Genomic DNA, 21625 nt, shown 5'->3' with positions numbered 1-21625 from the left:
CTGGCACATGTTCAAAGGTCTTCTACACACAAACACACACACACACACACACACACACACACACACACACACACACACACACACACACACACACACACACACACTGAGATATAACTCCCCCTCCCCAGTCTAATCAACCAACACATCATCATAAAAGTATCCTGATATTTTGGTCAGTAGGAGTTTATTTAATCCAAAGAATCGCATCTAATAAAATTAAGTACGCAGCTCTGGGCGGATGGATACACTGTTCCTCACCAAGAAGTAGTTCCAGCAGGTCAATTTGACCCGGGAGGACGACAGGAGGGTTAAACACATTTTTGTCGCATGTCGGTCGTTATTTTACATTTGACAACAGTTTTAAAGTCCATATTAACAATGTAAAGCAACTCGTACCAGTGTTTCTTTATTGGGAAGCAAATCAATGCAAAGAAAGTTACTTTATGAACTTTGACTTTTAGATTTAGTTCATATATTCTTGTTCTTTTAATGTCATATCTCATGTAGTGAGACAGTTAAATCAGTTTAAAGGGCTACTACAGTGAAAACAGTATATTAGTTTAAATGCATTATGTTAGCAGACATAAAATTACATTAGTTTCATTTATTCGACATCAACTGTTGAAATTCAGCGATTAATCACACTTTTAAAGAATTAATTGTTTGACAGCCCTAATTTTTTATTTTTTATTTTTTACTATGGAGTATTTGTACCTGAGTATTTTGGTATTTTGTTCTCTTTCATGTATCTATATGGATGGAATGACAATAAAAACCTTTGACCTATGGCGTATGAGGAAAACTGAGCTTTGTAGCCTGAAATGAGGCCAACGAGGAAGTAACTTAAAACTGCATTCTATCAAAAGGCCACCAGGGGGCGACCGTTTTGGTGTCAAAAGGACGTCCATCTCTATACAAGTCAATGGAGAATTCACCAACTTCTCACTTGATTTCTAACCTCAGTAAACGTTTTCAAAATGTGTTTATGGTCTCAATCGCTAGTTTAAAGCCTTCTTCAATGCAGTATGATGTTCATTTGGGACATTTTGGCCTCCCTGATTTTATATGTGACGATAAAGCAGGGTATGCATTAGGGCGTGGCTACGTGGTGATTGACAGGTTGATTGGTTCACAGGTTCAGGAGGGCGCCTCATGCTCCTCCTGATGCCCATATAAGTAGAATCCCTGTTTTTATTTTACCCAGCATGCACCTGAAATTTTCAAGATGGTGCTGCTCAGATCCGAAACTATTGGCCTCCGAGCAGCAGTCCACAAACCAATGGGTGATGTCACAGATGTTACGTCCATTTTATATACAGTCTATGGTTCAAACAGAGGCTGAACTGAGCGGCTGTATAAAGGACCAGTAGAAGATAAATAAGATATTCCAGTAGAGACACAGAATATTAATATAGAGCAGGAGATCAGACGAGAAAAGTTACAAAATGTAAAATAATCAGAGCATTTACGTAATGAGGAGCATGTCTGAAAGAGGCTAAACAGTTTAACGGTCTCTGTCCTTATCCCTGATGAGATCACTGCAATGTTCTTTCACCCACACTCCCCCTCTCTTTCTCTCTTTGCCTCTTATCAAGTCTGGCTTCACTCCAACATTATAAAACCACCATGACTTCATCCTCAGTAACGTTATAAACAGCGCTGACCTCATCACATCATCATCATCATGTCAGCTAAGAGAGAGAGGATTGTTAACGAGCAAGCTAGAGACTCTGATCAGAAACAGATCATCATCATCAGGTAAGTGTCAGTAAACAGGCGAAGGCACGGAAACACAGCCTGAAACAGGAAGCTAAAGGTGGAAGCAGCACTAAAAACACACTGAATGTTAAAGTCAAAGAGAGAAAAAGAGAAATAAAAGAACCGCAAACTCTGAAAATTTGACGACTATCACAGTTTTACTTTGACTCCCTGGATGCATCTTTTTTCCTTTTTAACGTCAATCTGCTGCAAAATATATAGATTCATCGATAGAAATGAATCTAAATTGATTAAATTGATCAGTGATTTAAAGCTAAAGCATAACTCTGCATCAGCTCGTACACCAGACACTGCAACACCACACCTCCATTGATAAGTTATCGCTCCATGAAAGTCAACAAATCTATATCTTGAACTTTTTTTTGGCACTTTTTGCTTTGAACATTGGACACAGAAGGAAAGAAACACACATCCAGCAACGTGAATTTCTCTGAGTCATAAATTCATCCAGATATAAAACATCAAACCGATCAAAGTAACCAAACAGGGCGATCAGCTGCACACAGTAATTAACACAAATACACACAAACATTAAAAATGCACATCAGAGGAGGAGAGACTTACAGTTTGCAGGGATTCTGTATGTGTGTGTGTGTGTGTGTGTGTGTGTGTGTGTGTGTGTGTCTGTGTGTGTGTGTGTGTGTGTGTGTGTGTGTGTGTCAGTGAGTCAACATGCTGTTAATCTTCTCGTCTTCAAACTGCTTCAAATTTGAACTGTCTGTCAGTCACACTGAGACTGAGAAGGATGTCTTTGACATGTTCGATTTCCTGTTATTGCCTCTACGCGTGAGTAGGAGAGTGTGACTGTGTGTGTGTGTGTGTGTGTGTGTGTGACTGTGTGTGTGTGTGTGTGTGTGTGTGACTGTGTGTGTGTGACTTTGTGTGTGCTACTGTGTGTGTGTGTGTGTGTGTGTGTGTGTGTGTTACTATGTGTGTGTGTGTGTTACTGTGTGTGTGTGTTACTATGTGTGTGTGTGTTACTGTGTGTGTGTGTGTGTGTGACTGTGTGTGTGTATGTGTGTGTGTGTGTGTGTGTGTGTGTGTGTGTGTGTGTGTGTGTGTGTGTGTGTGTGTGTGTGTGTGTGTGTGTGTGTGTGATTTACAATACAGGATGTGGTTGTTGTTTTTTTAAACACCCATGTTTCACCCTATTTCTCTATTTCTTTCAAACGTAGACTCGAGCAAACCTGTTTCAACCAATGACTTACATTCGTTCCCTGTAGCCTTAAAAACGCTGACTGTGGAGATGGTGATGCCGCAGAATCAGAGATATCATACTTTTTATTTCACACATCACTCATAATACTGCAGTACTTTTACTGTAATACTGCATACTACATCACTCATAATACTGTAATACTGCATACTACATCACTCATAATACTGCAGTACTTTTACTGTAATACTGCATACTACATCACTCATTATACTGCAGTACTTTTACTGTAATACTGCATACTACATCACTCATAATACTGTAATACTGCATACTACATCGCTCATAATACTGTAATACTGCATACTACATCACTCATAATACTGCAGTACTTTTACTGTAATACTGCATACTACATCACTATAATACTGCAGTACTTTTACTGTAATACTGCATACTACATCGCTCATAATACTGCAGTACTTTTACTGTAATACTGCATACTACATCGCTCATAATACTGCAGTACTTTTACTGTAATACTGCATACTACATCGCTCATAATACTGCAGTACTTTTACTTGTAATGGAGTATTTGTACATAGCAGTAAAGTTAAATGTTGAGCAGCTTTTAACTGAGACTTTACTGTAAATGAGGAAACACAGTTTGAATCCACAGTGCGGCTCCTCGTCCTGATAACCGTCCCTGTTCTTTAAACACAACAAGCTCCACTCTGGGATCAGAGTTCCTTGTTCTCTCCCTTCAGGTCTACAGGTTGTAGATGGGTGTAACCAACATGTGACGCAGCACAGAGCTGTCAGGCTGCATTCAGCAGGATCACATGATCAGATCAAACCTGTTTCATTTATCAGGAAGTGAAGCTCAGACAGTCGTTGCCTCTGAGAGCTGAAATGGCGCAGAAAGATCAGCTGGACCGAGAATCCTTCTCCTGTTCGATCTGTCTGGATCTACTGAAGGATCCGGTGGCTATTCCCTGTGGACACAGCTACTGTATGAGCTGTATTAAAGGATTCTGGGATGGAGAGGATCAGAGGAAGATCTACAGCTGCCCTCAGTGCAGAGAGGCCTTCACACCGAGGCCTGTCCTGAAGAAAAACACCATGTTAGCAGCTTTAGTGGAGCAGCTGAAGAAGACTGGACTCCAAGCTGCTCCTGCTGATCACTGCTATGCTGGACCTGAAGATGTGGCCTGTGATGTCTGCACTGGGAGGAAGCTGAAAGCCTTCAAGTCCTGTCTGGTGTGTCTGGCCTCTTACTGTGAGAATCACCTCCAGTCTCATTATGATGTAGCTCCATTAAAGAAACACAAGCTGGTGGAGCCCTCCAAGAAGCTCCAGGAGAACATCTGCTCTCGTCATGATGAGGTGATGAAGATATTCTGCCGTACAGATAAGAAGAGTATCTGTTATCTGTGCACTATGGATGATCATAAAGGCCACGACACAGTCCCAGCTGCAGCAGAAAGGACTGAGAGGCAGAGAGAGCTCGAGGTGAGTCGACTAAACATCCAGCAGAGAATCCAGCACAGAGAGAAAGATGTGAAGCTGCTTCAACAGGAGGTGGAGGCCGTCAGTCTCTCTGCTGATAAAGCAGTGGAGGACAGTGAGAAGATCTTCACTCGGCTGATCCGTCTCCTCCAGAAAAGAAGCTCTGATGTGAAGCAGCAGATCAGATCCCAGCAGGAAACTGAAGTGAGTGGAGTCAAAGAGCTTCAGGAGAAGCTGCAGCAGGAGATCACTGAGCTGAAGAGGAAAGACGCTGAACTGAAGCAGCTCTCACACACAGAGGATCACAACCAGTTTCTACACAACTACCCCTCAGTGTCACAACTCAGTGAACCTACAGACTCATCCAGCATCAATATCCGTCCTCTGAGATACTTTGAGGATGTGACAGCAGCTGTGTCAGAGCTCAGAGATAAACTACAGGACATTCTGAGGGACAAATGGACTAACATCTCACTGGCAGTGACTGAAGTGGACGTTTTACTGCCAGAACCAGAACCCAAGACCAGAGCTGAGTTCTTAAAATATTCACGTGAAATCACTCTGGATCCAAACACAGCAAACACAGAGCTGTTATTATCTGATGGGAACAGAAAAGTAGAATATACGTATCAACAACAGTCTTATTCTAGTCACACAGACAGATTCACTGATCGTCCTCAGGTCCTGAGTAGAGAGAGTCTGACTGGACGTTGTTACTGGGAGGTGGAGAGGAGAGGAGCAGTTTTGGTAGCAGTCGCATACAAGAATATCAGCAGAGCAGGAAATAAATCTCTATTTGGACGTAATGAAAAATCTTGGTCTTTATATTGTTACACTAACAGGTATGTATTTTACTTCAACAACATCTCAACTCCCGTCTCAGGTCCTGGTTCCTCCAGAGTCGGAGTGTACCTGGATCACAGAGCAGGTATTCTGTCCTTCTACAGCGTCTCTGAAACCATGACTCTCCTCCACAGAGTCCAGACCACATTCACTCAGCCTCTCTATGCTGGACTTTGGGTTAATATTGGAGACACAGCTGAGTTGTGTAAAGTGAAATAGACAGAAGTCATTTCAGACTTCATGTGTCAGATGTTGTAATTCTTCATGTTTTTGTCTCCATGTTTCTGAGCTGCTCAGAGATCAGCTGACATGCTAATAGTGATATTCAACACTTTGTTTACTTTATGTTTCATTGATATGTTCAGTTTCTTTAAATGTGACTTTTTCCTGTGTGTTTTTATCCATGGAGGCTCTCACTATTCATCACCATGTTTTTAACTTCTCTTTGTTCTAAATGTTAGTTTCATGTTTGTATTGATGTATTTGTGTCTGTTGTTTCTTAAACAGAGAAAACAGCAGAACTTCCTTCATCACAGATATTTTGTTCTCATCACTTTGTAAATTCATAAAGAAATGTTCAATCAAACTGTAATGATCATGATAATAATCATTAATGATGTTCTTGTACATAGCTGACATTCTGGGTTAAACTAACTGACTGTGTGGATGAAGTCAATCTGAACATGAAATCATTGATCACACTTTACTGATTGGATGTGTGAACAATCTGAAGCTTCAATAATCAATAAACAGGATTTTTATCAACAGTGATCAAAGTGTTTTCTTCTTTTACTGTAATACTGCATACTACATCACTCATAATACTGCAGTACTTTTACTGTAATACTGCATACTACATCACTCATAATACTGCAGTACTTTTACTGTAATACTGCATACTACATCACTCATAATACTGCAGTACTTTTACTGTAATACTGCATACTACATCACTCATAATACTGCAGTACTTTTACTGTAATACTGCATACTACATCACTCATAATACTGCAGTACTTTTACTGTAGGAGGATCTTTCATGCAGTACTTTTACTTGTAAAATGAACTTCCTTCATCGCAGATATTTTGTTCTCATCACTTTGTAAATTGAAAGAAATGTTCAATCAAACTGTAATTATCATGATAATTAGTGCCACAGGTGCGCAGCTCCGAGGCACTCCTCTACAGCATGCTACGCTGCAGAGGAGTGCCTTGGAGCATCTCTTAATCTTCTCCATACTTCTTCTTATTATTATTCTTCCGCCAAATTTCGGTGCGTAATTCGTCCCATAGCTTTGAGAAAACCCTGACAATATATACATCAAAACATGCGGCTCGGTCGGGAAAGAGGTGCTAGGACTTTTGGTGTTGAAATTCCAATTTTTCCCAAAGTTATTACCAAAAAACGGGAATAATACTCCATTGGAAATGAATGGGAATTTTTTTTAAACCCACAAAATTTCACCTTTTTTCGAATTCACTTAGTTCTCACATTCCTGCACGTAGAAATGTGATTCAAACTTTAAAACGGAGGAAAACTTGTGCTCTCTCCAAAACACCAAACTGTTTTTACATAACATGTAAACTTTTCAAACTATGAGCAGTCACACGAGGAGTGGAAATCACTTTTTCTTCAAAGTTAGAGTGGAAGCGCCAGTTAGCTTGAGTGCGAGAACCAGTAAAAAATAACCTTAATTTTTATTTTTTAACTCGAGCTCACGGCCAAACCGTAAAAAGGAGACAAATAATTTTTTGTCAAAATGTAGACATAGGTGTTGGGATTCATAAAATGTGACATTGACAGGCGGGGTCTGCACAAAATTTAAACGGAGGGACCGAGACCGGTGGCAATACCTGTCTCGCTCCCCATTGACCCTAATGTAATCGTCTTTTCTTTCAAAAGAATCTCACTCTGTCTTCACACTGAGCTTACGCGCTTATTTTAAAGAATATCTGAATAAAATAAACACTGTCAAAATCTACTGGCTTCTGTGTCTCTCACAGTGTTTTCAGTTTTTGGACAGGAGTTACGGTTTTCTCACAGTTTGCAATTGTTCGGGACCTTGTCAGAAGCCAAATTCTGGGGCATTTTGAGATTTTTTTCCAAGCAGATTCTCACATCGCCGTAGCAACCGTAGTGCCTTAGCTGACCTTAGCAACCTGTTGCTGGGCAGAAACTAAGCTACTAATTTGTGATTGGCTAATTCCTGTCTGTCTGTTTTGCCAGTTAACCGAGCTAATTCATGTGAATGGGTTATTAATTCATGTTTACTGTGGACAAAATAAATAGTTTTATTGTATTGTTTTGTTTTGTAGTTGTATGATTTGTGGTGTATAAAAAGATTCAACATTATCAATAGAAGATGAACAATTGTACATAATTATAATGAGTAATATAATTTCATACAGCTAAGTCATTTAAAATAAAAAAGTATAATAAAATCTACTCTCTTAAGGATAAGATTTACTTGATTATTTCATAACAGTGATGTTTCTGTCTGTGAAAAATGAAGTAGACTTTAATTAATTAGTTTCAATTATTTATGCTTAAATATGATTAACATACGTAATACTTTCACTCAAAATTTCCCTGGGATTTTTTAGTTAATGATGTTCTTGTACATAGCTGACATTCTGGGTTAAACTAACTGACTGTGTGGATGAAGTCAATCTGAACATGAAATCATTGATCACACTTTACTGATTGGATGTGTGAACAATCTGAAGCTTCAATAATCAATAAACAGGATTTTTATCAACAGTGATCAAAGTGTTTTCTTCTTTTACTGTAATACTGCATACTACATCACTCATAATACTGCAGTACTTTTACTGTAATACTGCATACTACATCACTCATAATACTGCAGTACTTTTACTGTAATACTGCATACTACATCACTCATAATACTGCAGTACTTTTACTGTAATACTGCATACTACATCGCTCATAATACTGCAGTACTTTTACTTGTAATGGAGTATTTGTACATAGCAGTAAAGTTAAATGTTGAGCAGCTTTTAACTGAGACTTTACTGTAAATGAGGAAACACAGTTTGAATCCACAGTGCGGCTCCTCGTCCTGATAACCGTCCCTGTTCTTTAAACACAACAAGCTCCACTCTGGGATCAGAGTTCCTTGTTCTCTCCCTTCAGGTCTACAGTTTGTAGATGGGTGTAACCAACATGTGACGCAGCACAGAGCTGTCAGGCTGCATTCAGCAGGATCACATGATCAGATCAAACCTGTTTCATTTATCAGGAAGTGAAGCTCAGACAGTCGTTGCCTCTGAGAGCTGAAATGGCGCAGAAAGATCAGCTGGACCGAGAACCCTTCTCTTGTGTGATCTGTCTGGATCTACTGAAGGATCCGGTGGGTCTTCCCTGTGGACACAGCTACTGTATGAGCTGTATTAAAGGATTCTGGGATGGAGAGGATCAGAGGAAGATCTACAGCTGCCCTCAGTGCAGAGAGGCCTTCACACCGAGGCCTGTCCTGAAGAAAAACACCATGTTAGCAGCTTTAGTGGAGCAGCTGAAGAAGACTGGACTCCAAGCTGCTCCTGCTGATCACTGCTATGCTGGACCTGAAGATGTGGCCTGTGATGTCTGCACTGGGAGGAAGCTGAAAGCCTTCAAGTCCTGTCTGGTGTGTCTGGCCTCTTACTGTGAGAATCACCTCCAGTCTCACTATGAATCACCTACATTTAAAAAACACAAGCTGGTGGAGCCCTCCAAGAAGCTCCAGGAAAACATCTGCTCTCGTCATGATGAGGTGATGAAGATATTCTGCCGTACAGATAAGAAGAGTATCTGTTATCTGTGCACTATGGATGAACATAAAGGCCACGACACAGTCCCAGCTGCAGCAGAAAGGACTGAGAGGCAGAGAGAGCTCGAGGTGAGTCGACTAAACATCCAGCAGAGAATCCAGGACAGAGAGAAAGATGTGAAGCTGCTTCAACAGGAGGTGGAGGCCGTCAGTCTCTCTGCTGATAAAGCAGTGGAGGACAGTGAGAAGATCTTCACTCAGCTGATCCGTCTCCTCCAGAAAAGAAGCTCTGATGTGAAGCAGCAGATCAGATCCCAGCAGGAAACTGAAGTGAGTCGAGTCAAAGAGCTTCAGGAGAAGCTGCAGCAGGAGATCACTGAGCTGAAGAGGAAAGACGCTGAACTGAAGCAGCTCTCACACACAGAGGATCACAACCAGTTTCTACACAACTACCCCTCAGTGTCACAACTCAGTGAATCTACAGACTCATCCAGCATCAATATCCGTCCTCTGAGATACTTTGAGGATGTGACAGCAGCTGTGTCAGAGCTCAGAGATAAACTACAGGACATCCTGAGGGACAAATGGACAAACATCTCACTGGCAGTGACTGAAGTGGACGTTTTACTGCCCCATCCAGAACCCAAGACCAGAGCTGGGTTCTTAAAATATTCATGTGAAATCACTCTGGATCCAAACACAGCAAACACATGGCTGTTATTATCTGATGGGAACAGAAAAGTAGAATATACGAGACAACAACAGTCTTATTCTAGTCACACAGACAGATTCACTGGTTATCTTCAGGTTCTGAGTAGAGAGAGTCTGACTGGACGTTGTTACTGGGAGGTGGAGAGGAGAGAAGGAAGAGTTGAGGTAGCAGTCGCATACAAGAATATCAGCAGAGCAGGAAATGAATCTCTATTTGGACGTAATGACAAATCTTGGTCTTTATGGTGTTACACTAACAGTTATGTATTTAACTTCAACAACATCTCAACTCCCGTCTCAGGTCCTGTTTCCTCCAGAGTCGGAGTGTACCTGGATCACAGAGCAGGTATTCTGTCCTTCTACAGCGTCTCTGAAACCATGACTCTCCTCCACAGAGTCCAGACCACATTCACTCAGCCTCTCTATGCTGGACTTTGGGTTGTAGGCACAGCTGAGTTGTGTAAAGTGAAATAGACAGAAGTTATTTCAGACTTCATGTGTCAGATGTTGTAATTCTTCATGTTTTTGTCTCCATGTTTCTGAGCTGCTCAGAGATCAGCTGACATGCTAATAGTGATATTCAACACTTTGTTTACTTTATGTTTCATTGATATGTTCAGTTTCTTTAAATGTGACTTTTTCCTGTGTGTTTTTATCCATGGAGGCTCTCACTGCTCATCACCATGTTTTTAACTTCTCTTTGTTCTAAATGTTAGTTTCATGTTTGTATTGATGTATTTGTGTCTGTTGTTTCTTAAACAGAGAAAACAGCAGAACTTCCTTCATCACAGATATTTTGTTCTCATCACTTTGTAAATTCATAAAGAAATGTTCAATCAAACTGTAATGATCATGATAATAATCATTAATGATGTTCTTGTACATAGCTGACATTCTGGGTTAAACTAACTGACTGTGTGGATGAAGTCAATCTGAACATGAAATCATTGATCACACTTTACTGATTGGATGTGTGAACAATCTGAAGCTTCAATAATCAATAAACAGGATTTTTATCAACAGTGATCAAAGTGTTTTCTTCTTTTACTGTAATACTGCATACTACATCACTCATAATACTGCAGTACTTTTACTGTAATACTGCATACTACATCACTCATAATACTGCAGTACTTTTACTGTAATACTGCATACTACTTCACTCATAATACTGCAGTACTTTTACTGTAATACTGCATACTACATCACTCATAATACTGCAGTACTTTTACTGTAATACTGCATACTACATCACTCATAATACTGCAGTACTTTTACTGTAATACTGCATACTACATCACTCATAATACTGCAGTACTTTTACTGTAATACTACATACTACATCACTCATAATACTGCAGTACTTTTACTATAATACTGCATACTACATCACTCATAATACTGCAGTACTTTTACTGTAATACTGCATACTACATCACTATAATACTGCAGTACTTTTACTGTAATACTGCATACTACATCACTCATAATACTGCAGTACTTTTACTGTTATACTGCATACTACATCACTCATAATACTGCAGTACTTTTACTGTAATACTGCATACTACATCACTCATAATACTGCAGTACTTTTACTGTAATACTGCATACTACATCACTCATAATACTGCAGTAGTTTTACTGTAATACTGCATACTACATCACTCATAATACTGCAGTACTTTTACTGTTATACTGCATACTACATCACTCATAATACTGCAGTACTTTTACTGTAATACTGCATACTACATCACTCATAATACTGCAGTACTTTTACTGTAATACTGCATACTACATCACTCATAATACTGCAGTACTTTTACTGTAATACTGCATACTACATCACTCATAATACTGCAGTACTTTTACTGTAATACTACATACTACATCACTCATAATACTGCAGTACTTTTACTATAATACTGCATACTACATCACTCATAATACTGCAGTACTTTTACTGTAATACTGCATACTACATCACTATAATACTGCAGTACTTTTACTGTAATACTGCATACTACATCACTCATAATACTGCAGTACTTTTACTGTTATACTGCATACTACATCACTCATAATACTGCAGTACTTTTACTGTAATACTGCATACTACATCACTCATAATACTGCAGTACTTTTACTGTAATACTGCATACTACATCACTCATAATACTGCAGTAGTTTTACTGTAATACTGCATACTACATCACTCATAATACTGCAGTACTTTTACTGTAATACTGCATACTACATCACTCATAATACTGCAGTACTTTTACTGTAATACTGCATACTACATCACTCATAATACTGCAGGACCTTTGCTTGTAATGGAGTATTATTACATTGCTATAGATATACTTTTAAAGGTGAAGTCTGAATAGACTTGGTATAAATGGAATATAAGGAACGTAATGTAAAACCCAAACATTGTCTCTATGGAAACCTGATGCAGGTAGGAAGGGTCTCACCACTAGATGCCACTAAATCCTAAAAACACTGAACATAAATCTCAGAAATGACAGTTCATGATTTGCACCTGTAAACTACATTTGACAAGCTGTGATGTGCTGACACTTTAACATTGAGTGCACATCCAGATCACAGCTGTAAAGGACTGCAGCACCTTCCTTTAAGCCTCCAACACGTGGTCGTTTCTTCAAACACGACGCCGCCTGCTCATTTTCTGGCTCCAGCGCTGTTAAATCTGACAGCAACATGAACCTTTAGCTCTGCTTTCAACGTAAAACACGTCTCCGTCTCTGTGTTGCGTAACTTTGAGGCCCGAAAACGTTTTGACTGTTTCCTCCTTTCCTCCTTCCCTCCTACCTTCCTTCCTTCTTCCTTCTTCCTTCCTTCCTTCCTTCCTTCCTTTCTACTTTCCTCTGTCCTTCCTTCCCTCCTTCCTTATTTACTCCCTCCCTCCCTCCTACCTTCCTTCCTTCCCTCTTTCCTCCGTCAACCCTTCCTTCTTTCCTTTCCTCCCTTCCTTCCTCCCTCCTTTCATTTCTTCCTTCCACCCTCCCTCCCTCCTTTCCTTCCTTCTTCCTCCCTTCCTTCCTTCCCTCATTCCTTCCTCCCTCCCTCCTTTCCTTCCTTCTTACTAGGAAGGATGGAAAGAAGGAAGTGAGGAAAGAAGTATGGAAGGAAGGAAGGAAGGAAGGAAGGAAGGAAGGAAAAGAAGGAAGGAAAGGAGGAAGGAGGGAGGGAGGAAGGAAAGGAGGAAGGAAGGATGGAAGGAAGTGAGGAAAGAAGTATGGAAGGAAGGAAGGAAGGAAGGAAGGAAGGAAGGAAGGAAGGAAGGAAGGAAGGAAGGAAGGAAAGAAAGGAAGGAAAGAAAGGAAGGAAGTAAGGATGGAAGGAAGGAAAGAAGTATGGAAGGAGGAGGGAGCGAGGAAAGAGGGAAGGAGGGGAAGAACGAAGGAAAAATTAAAGAAAGAGGGAGGAAAGGAGGAAGGAGGGAGGGTGGAAGGAAAAAAGGAAGAGTCAGAAGAGACGGGGTCAGTTTGACCCGGGAGGACGACGACAGAAAGGCTTTTTAAAAAATCATTTAAAATCGTCCACCTTGTGTCAGAAAGCAGTGAGCTGTGAGTGAAGGCCAGTTTAAGGTGGAATTCCCCTTTAAGTACATGCTGAGCTAATGCCAGTTTAAGGTGGAATTCCCCCTTAAGCACATGCTGAGCTAATGCCAGTTTAAGGTGGAATTCCCCTTTAAGTACATGCTGTGACAGTACCAGGCGGCGTGGATTCCAGCGTGTGTGTGATTACAGTAATAACGGCTGACAGAGCGGCTCCTCGCTGTCATTACGGATCCAACGGTGACGCAACACGAACATGAAGCTTCATTTCACAACAGACTGAAATATGAACATGAGGAGGAAACACATGTGGAGCTATGATTAAAATATTATCACACATGCAGCTCATAATGTATTTTTTAATTTGTGGGAAAATATAGATTCATGTGGGTTTTTTTTGTTTTTTCACTTTAAGCAACATTTCTATTTTATTTTAGGAATGATTTTGTGATTTTTTATTATTATATTATATCATAGTATATAACTGTATATTATATTATATTATATTATATTATATTATATTATATTATAGTGTATTATATTATATTATATCAAATTATATTATATTATATTACTGTATATTATATTATATTATATTATATTATATTATATTACATTATATTATATTACTGTATATTATATTATATTATATTAAATTATATTATATTACTGTATATGATATTATATTATATTAAATTATATTATATTATAGTACTGTATATTATGTTATATTATATTATATTATATTATATTATATTATATTATATTAAATTATATTATATTAAATTATATTATATTACTGTATATTATATTATATTATATTATATTATATCATATTATATTATATTGTATTATATTATATTACTGTATATTATATTATATTATATATATTATATTATATATTATTATAGTATAGTATAGTATATTATATTATTGTATATTATATTATATTATATTATATTATATTATATTCTGTTCACATGTAACAAATTCAAGCATATTTTTACTAAAAAACTAAAATATGAAAAAGTGACATATGAAAACAACAATTTGCACATAAACTAATATCACGTGCTTCATTCAGCATTTAACATCAACGACATGTAACATTTAATGTGTGAAAACATGAATTTCTATGTTTGTTTTAAAGCAGTTTATGCACTTTTCCACCACAATTTAACAATGTAAAAATCAGAGGTTTACTTTTGGAACAATGATGTAAAGTGTGTAAAGTTTATAATAAATATAAAGCAGACAGTTTAATGAGTTTCCTCTTTAGTTCCTGCAGCTATAAAATAAAAGCTATGAGTGAATTTACCTGAGAGACAGGAACCATTGCAGCCGCCGGCTTAAACTTCCCCTTAATTATATAACTTATAATTAAAACTCTACACTGGAAACTGTTCTACTATAAATTATGATTCTGATGTAAAAACACTGAACTGCCAAACCAAACATATTATAAACCTGCTGATATTTAAATCTGAGACAAACAAGAAGAGGAAGAAGAAGCTCGCTGTGGGATATAAACTATGAGATGTTTCACACATGTATAATTACAGATAATCGACAGCTTCCTTGGAAATATGTTAATTTCCCCCGAGGTCGTCTTCACCCCCCCCCCCTCCTCCTCCTCCTCACTCTCCCCCCCCCCCCCCCCCCCCCCCCTTCCTCCAAACAAGTTCCAACAAACCACATCCAGCAAATATTTGAACCTTCTTCCTTTAAAGTTGAGCCAACCCAACACTTTAAAGGAGGAATCAAACTAAACCTTTAACCCTCATGTCGTCCTCCCGGGTCAAATTGACCCTGTCCTTTGGCTCTTCCTTCTTTCCTTCCTTCCTTCCTTCCTTCCTTCTTTCCTCCCTCCCTCCTTCTCTCTTTCTTTCTTCCCCCCTACCTTCCTTCTTTCCTCTGTCCTTCTTTCCTTCCTTCCTCCCTTCCTTCCTTCTTTCCTCCCTCCCTCCTTGCTTCTTTCCTCCCTTGCTCCTACCTTCCTTCTTTCCTCCCTCCTTCCTTCCTTCCTTCCTTCCTTCCTTCCTTCTTTCCTGCCTCCCTCCTTCTCTCTTTCTTTTTTCCCCCCTACCTTCCTTCTTTCCTCTGTCCTTCTTTCCTTCCTTCCTCCCTTCCTCTTTTCCTTTCTCCCTTCCTCCTCCTTCCATACTTCTTTCCTCACTTCCTTCCTTCCATCCTTCCTTGCTCCCCTCCTTCCTCCTTTCCTTTCCTTCCTTCATTCCTTTCCGCCCTTCCTTCTCTCCTTACTTCCTTCCTCTTTCCTTTCTTCCTTTCTTCCTTCCTCCTTGCCTTCCTCCCTCCCTCCTTACTCCTTTCCTTCCTTCCTTTCCTCCCTCCTTCCTTACTCCTTTCCTTCTTTCATTCCTTCCTTCCTTCCTTCCTTTCCTCCCTCCCTCCTTACTCATTTCCTTTCCTTCCTCCCTTCCTTCTCTCCTTACTTCCTTACTCTTTTCCTCCTTACTCCTTTGCTTCCTTCCTTCCTTCCTTCCTTCCTTCCTTTCCTCCCTCCCTCCTTACTCCTTTCCTTTCCTTCCTCCCTTCCTTCCTTCCTTCCTTCCTTCCTCCCTTCCTTCCTTGACCTGAGGACAACAGGAGGGTTAGGAGATCATTGGTACTTTTAATGTAAATAATGAAATATTGATATGAGTTACATATTTGAGTGACATCAGTGGAGCAACATGACATCATCACTGAGGATGAGAGGCGGAGCCATGAAACTCTGCACCCAATGTTTCAATAGGTTGGAAACGTAACGTTAAACCAGATGTTTAAATAGTGGGAATGTGACTTTAGGCTCAAAGTCAACATTGCAGCTCGACCCCCCCCCCACACACACACAACCCGAACCCTAGCCCCCCCCCCCCACCCCCCGCTCCCCCAACCCTAACCCTAAACCCCCCCCCTGTGTGTGTATATCTGTGTGTATCTATGTGTGTGTGTGTGTGTGTGTGTGTTTGTGTATGTATCTGCATGTGTGTGCATGTATGTGTGTGTGTATTTGTGTGTTTATGTGCATTGTGTGTGTGTTTGTGTGCGTGCTTGTGTGTGCGTGTGTGTGCATGCATGTTTGTGTGTGTGTGTGTGTGTGTGTTTGTGTGTTTTTTTGTGTGTGTGTCTGCGTGTGTGTGTTTTTTGTGTGTGTTTTTGTGTGTGTGTGTTTTGCTTGTATGTGTGTGTGTGTGTGTGTGTTTAGCTTGTGTGTGTGCGTGTGTGTGTGTGTTTTTGTGTGTGTGTGTGTGTGTTTTTGCTTGTGTGTGTTGTGTGTGTGTGTGTGTGTGTGTGTTTTGCTTGTGTGTGTGCGTGTGCGTGTGCGTGTGTGTGTGTGTTTTTTTGCTTGTGTGTGTGTGTGTGTGTTTTTCTTGTGTGTGTGTGTGTTTTGTGTGTTTTGCTTGTGTGTGTGTGTGTGTGTGTGTTTTGGAAAGTGAAGCCTTTCAGACTGCAGCAGGAGATAAAGTGACATGTTGACGGAGACAGGAAGTGAGTCTTCTCACATCATCGCTTACAAGGCCTGCGGACTGATGTTACCCAACGCTCCCACGTGACCTTTGACCTCATCAGAGTCGTGTGCCAAGATGCCGGGAACACACGCACACACACGCACACACACACACACACACACACACATCCTCGAAGCTTCCTCATGTTTACACTCACTCCTCTGGTCAGCTGGGAACTCCCTTAAACAAGCTGCTAATTCCACATCTCTGCTGATTATTTTATAAATTATCCATCAATCGCTTTTTTAATTGATTTCCTCGTTAACGAAGCCGCTGATGACTCTAATCTCTACGATCACACATCAGATCCCATCAAAGTAAAACCAGAGAGCGGTTTGTTTCTGTCCGGCTTCGGTTCAAAGCGGTTCAAATGTAAGCCGAAGCACCCGAGTTTGTTTTAGCCTGTCACGCGATGGTTGCCGTCGCCATGGTTACGGCTCGCCTGTTTACCCTGATGACACATGTGGGTAGCTTGTAAATGAGCCGGCATTGTTTTATACAGGCTGCAGTTACAACAAGTCGCTGCACGGCTGGTTATCAGGCTTCATATCTCATCAGAAATGCTTTTTTAAATATATTTTATTTTTTATTATTATCTGCACTGACGATGATTTCACTTTGTGAGGTTTTTATATAAATGTTCCTGTGATCCTGGGATTGGCTGTTAGGTTCATAAACACATTTAAATATTTATAAAATGTTTGTTTTGGTTGTTTTTTGTGGATTTTAGAAAAAGAACAAGAGGAATTAAACATAGAAATCTACTGTGTGTGTGTTTGCATGTGTGTATCTATGTGTGTGTGTGTGTGTTTGTGTGTGTGTGTGTGAGAGAGAGAGAGAGAGAGAGAGACAGGAGAAACAATGTTCAGTGCAGTCAATTAGATGAACTGTTGTTGTTGTTCCTTTAGTACTTTGAAAGGCGCCTTTAAATAAAATGCATTATTAATATTTAGTAATTCAACATCACATCGGATGTGAACCATCAGCCTCTGGTGAAAACTACAATTTCATCCCATTTAAAACATCTTTTATAACATGATGGATTTCACACATGGTTTCCAGATATTTCACATGTGATATTTGATGTGTGAAAACATGAATTTTTATGTTTTTTTTTATGTAATGACAGACAGCCGTTTTTTTTTAACACAACAAGTTAAAAATGAGAGGTATACTTTTGGGAAATGACTGCCATGAGATAAGAAGTGTGTTTAGTGTGTGATAAATGGACTGAAACCTTCAGAGTCAGCTGTGTGAAGTCGGCTTCTTTCTGGCTAATTAAACTTCACTCTGAGTGACTTTTGCTGTGTGAAGTCGGTTTCTTTCTGGCTGATTAAACATCACTCTGAGTGACTTTTGATGTGTGAAGTCAGTTTCTTTCTGGCTGATTAAACTTCACTCTGAGTGACTTTTGCTGTATGAAGTCAGTTTCTTTCTGGCTGATTAAACATCAATCTGAGTGACATTTGCTGTGTGAAGTCGGTTTCTTTCTGGCTGATTAAACATCACTCTGAGTGACTTTTGATGTGTGAAGTCGGTTTCTTTCTGGCTGATTAAACATCACTCTGAGTGACTTTTGCTGTGTGAAGTCGGTTTCTTTCTGGCTGATTAAACATCACTCTGAGTGACTTTTGCTGTGTGAAGTCGGTTTCTTTCTGGCTGATTAAACATCAATCTGAGTGACATTTGCTGTGTGAAGTCGGTTTCTTTCTGGCTGATTAAACATCAATCTGAGTGACATTTGCTGTGTGAAGTCGGTTTCTTTCTGGCTAATTAAACTTCACTCTGAGTGACATTTGCTGTGTGAAGTCGGTTTCTTTCTGGCTGATTAAACATCAATCTGAGTGACATTTGCTGTGTGAAGTCGGTTTCTTTCTGGCTGATTAAACATCAATCTGAGTGACATTTGCTGTGTGAAGTCGGTTTCTTTCTGGCTGATTAAACTTCACTCTGAGTGACTTTTGCTGTATGAAGTCAGTTTCTTTCTGGCTGATTAAACTTCACTCTGAGTGACTTTTGCTGCCTTTTCTTTTTCCTGTCAGACTCTTTCTTATCAGACTCATAACAGCAGGAAAGGCTTCAGAAAACTGGCCAATCACAGACAAGAACACAAAACCTAATATTTTGCTCCTTCTCCTCTTCTTCATCTCTCCTCCTCTTCCTCCTCTTCCTCCTCTCGGTTTCTGCACTCTGCAGCCTTATCTTGGGCGTTCTCTCTATTTTCTGCTTCATTCTTTTCTATGGTTATAATCAACAGATCTGCTGTGGCATTTCATTTGACTGTGTGACTGTGTGTGTGTGTGTGTGTGTGTGTGTGTGTGTGTGTGTGTGTGTGTGTGTGTGGTGTGAGAGTGAGAGTGATGAGAGAGAGACGGGAGAAACAATGTTCAGTGCTACATTTTATCACCACAAGCCATACAACTTCCTGCACACTAAGATTATTGGTGTGTGTGTGTGTGTGTGTGTGTGTGTGTGTGTGTGTGTGTGTGTGTGTGTGTGTGTGTGTGTGTGTGTGTGTGTGCATGCATTGGCAGCTCTACATGAATGCAGCACTCGACATTGTGCTGTGTTCAGTTTGTGTACAAATCTCTCGCATTTATGATAATTGCAGTGTTTCAGTGTGTGCAGAAATGTAACTGTGTTCTGGTATGTTTCGCTGTGTGTGTGTGTGTGTGTGTTTGTGTGTGTGTGTGTGTGTGTGTGTGTGTGTGTGTGTGTGTGTGTGTGTGTGTGTGTGTGTGTGTGTGTGTGTGTGTGTGTGCATGTGTGTGAGAATGCTAACTATGGAATAAGCCAATATAACAGCAGAGCAGCTCAACAGCATGGCGGTTGTGTGTAATTACACATCATTACTGAGCCTCCTGGTGTTTGTGTGTGTGTGTGTGTGTGTGTGTGTGTGTGTGTGTGTGTGTGTGTGTGTGTGTGTGTGTGTGTGTGTGTGTGTGTGTGTGTGTGTGTGTGTGTAGTGTAATTGTTGTGTATAATGGCAGTCAGTCCATGCTGCTCAGCGAGAGAAAGTAGAACTGAGACTCAGAACACTGAAATAAATGATGATAAATAATTTCTTTCCTTCTTTCTTTCTTTCTTTCTTTCTTTTTTTCTTTCTTTCTTTCTTTCTTTTCTTTCTTTCTTTCTTTCTTTCTTTCTTTCTTTCTTTCTCCTATTCCTTCCTTTCTTTCTATCTAGGTGGATAAAATATGTAATATGTATCATTCTTTTGTGGATACACCATTTGACATTTTCAGGAGCATTCAGTCTTACTTTTGGTAAAAAATGGTGCAAATATCATTTCAAATGATATAAAACCAACAAAAATACTAAATGTACATTTTTACAAACCTGATGCTGCTTTTAAATCTAGTTTTGTCTGAATGTCTTATAACAGGAAACATTCACAGGATGACGCATGTTGGATTCTTGGGAGCATCAGTTTGTGTTATATCGTCTTTTTTAAGTCAGCAGGTGTTTTGGAATAAGTCTTTAAAGTTTCTCCTCGGTTGGCTCATAAATCTCGACTCTGGTGGGACTTGAACCCACAACCTTTGAATCGCTTCCTCTGCTTTCATCTAGAAGTCCAACGCGCTATCCGTTGCGCCACAGAGCCTCGTATCTGATGCATGTGTGATCGGCTTCAGGTTGACTTGGTATGTTCTCAGTTTATAAGCAACGATAGAAGATGAGAGCCAACAAAAATGAGCCAATGCTGTCATTCTTTTAACAGTCCAGTTCAGAGTGGAAGTTTGGGCCAAATGATAGAAATGTTCTGTTCCTCACATTTTTATTGAGAGGAACTCAGGAGTCTCTCAGCATGAGTTTCACACCAACCAGCAGTGATGGTGTACATGTGTTTGATTTGAACGTCTCCTCTAGAAAGAAGTCTAAGTAAATGTAACTAAATGGGTGGGGTGGGTGGTTAACTGTTCAGGAGCCTGATAGCCCAGTAGAGGTGCTGGGGGTGGGGGTGGTTGGTTAACTGTTCAGGAGCCTGATAGCCCAGTAGAGGTGCTGGGGGTGGGGGTGAGGGTGGGTGGTTAACTGTTCAGGAGCCTGATAGCCCAGTAGAGGTGCTGGGGTTGGGGGTGGGTGGTTAACTGTTCAGGAGCCTGATAGCCCACTAGAGGTGCTGGGGGTGGGGGTAGGGTGGTTAACTGTTCAGGAGCCTGATAACCCAGTAGAGGTGCTGGGGTGGGGGTGGGGGTGGGTGATTAACTGTTCAGGAGCCTGATAGCCCAGTAGAGGTGCTGGGGGTTGGGGTGGGGGTGGGTGGTTAACTGTTCAGGAGCCTGATAGCCAAGTAGAGGTGCTGGGAGTGGGGGTGGGGGTGGGTGATTAACTGTTCAGGAGCCTGATAGCCCAGTAGAGGTGCTGGGGGTGGGGGTGGGTGGTTAACTGTTCAGGAGCCTGATAGCCCAGTAGAGGTGCTTGGGGTGGGGTTGGGGGTGGTGATGGGTGGTTAACTGTTCAGAGCCTGATAGTCCAGTAGAGGTGCTGGGGGGGTGGGGGTGGGGGTGGTGGTTAACTGTTCAGGAGCCTGATAGCCCAGTAGAGGTGCTGGGGGGTGAGGGTGGGTGGTTAACTGTTCAGGAGCCTGATAGCCCAGTAGAGGTGCTGGGGGTGAGGGTGGGTGGTTAACTGTTCAGGAGCCTGATAGCCCAGTAGAGGTGCTGGGGGTGGGGGTGGGTGGTTAACTGTTCAGGGAGCCTGATAGCCCAGGGATAGAAAGTGTTTCTGAGCCGGTTTGTGCGGCTCTTCAGG

At 40.6% G+C, this 21625-nt stretch overlaps 2 protein-coding genes and 1 non-coding gene across 3 annotated transcripts in view; 1 reads left to right on the top strand and 2 right to left on the bottom strand.

Moving 5' to 3' along the window:
* Positions 1-21625, bottom strand: part of LOC133977070 (uncharacterized protein DDB_G0271670-like) — a gene marked incomplete at its 3' end in the record, with an annotated part of 30894 nt that overhangs the window by 7895 nt on the left and 1374 nt on the right. The gene's annotated exons all lie outside the window — the stretch shown is intronic.
* On the top strand, positions 3848-10719 carry LOC133977071 (tripartite motif-containing protein 16-like). The gene is made up of 2 exons (XM_062415209.1): positions 3848-5433; positions 10149-10719. Exons 1-2 carry the CDS (start codon positions 3848-3850, stop codon positions 10243-10245), a joined length of 1683 nt encoding a protein of 560 aa, XP_062271193.1. The 3' UTR covers positions 10246-10719.
* trnar-ucu (transfer RNA arginine (anticodon UCU)) lies at positions 20383-20474 on the bottom strand. Its single transcript is given in 2 exon segments — positions 20383-20418; positions 20438-20474. It is a non-coding gene; the product is annotated as a tRNA-Arg (tRNA).

This window comes from Scomber scombrus, unplaced genomic scaffold, assembly GCF_963691925.1.
Source record: "Scomber scombrus unplaced genomic scaffold, fScoSco1.1 SCAFFOLD_287, whole genome shotgun sequence".
NCBI lineage: Eukaryota > Metazoa > Chordata > Actinopteri > Scombriformes > Scombridae > Scomber > Scomber scombrus.
Note: the sequence above shows the minus strand (reverse complement) of the source record. Positions and strands in the feature narration are given on the sequence as shown.

Excerpts from the sequence above, each read along its gene's own strand:
- LOC133977071 (XM_062415209.1), top strand. The coding sequence starts at position 3,848 with ATGGCGCAGAAAGATCAGCTGGACCGAGAATCCTTCTCCTGTTCGATC. Across the intron at positions 5,434-10,148 it reads CTCCACAGAGTCCAGACCAC|CATGACTCTCCTCCACAGAG; the intron begins ATTCACTCAGCC and ends CGTCTCTGAAAC.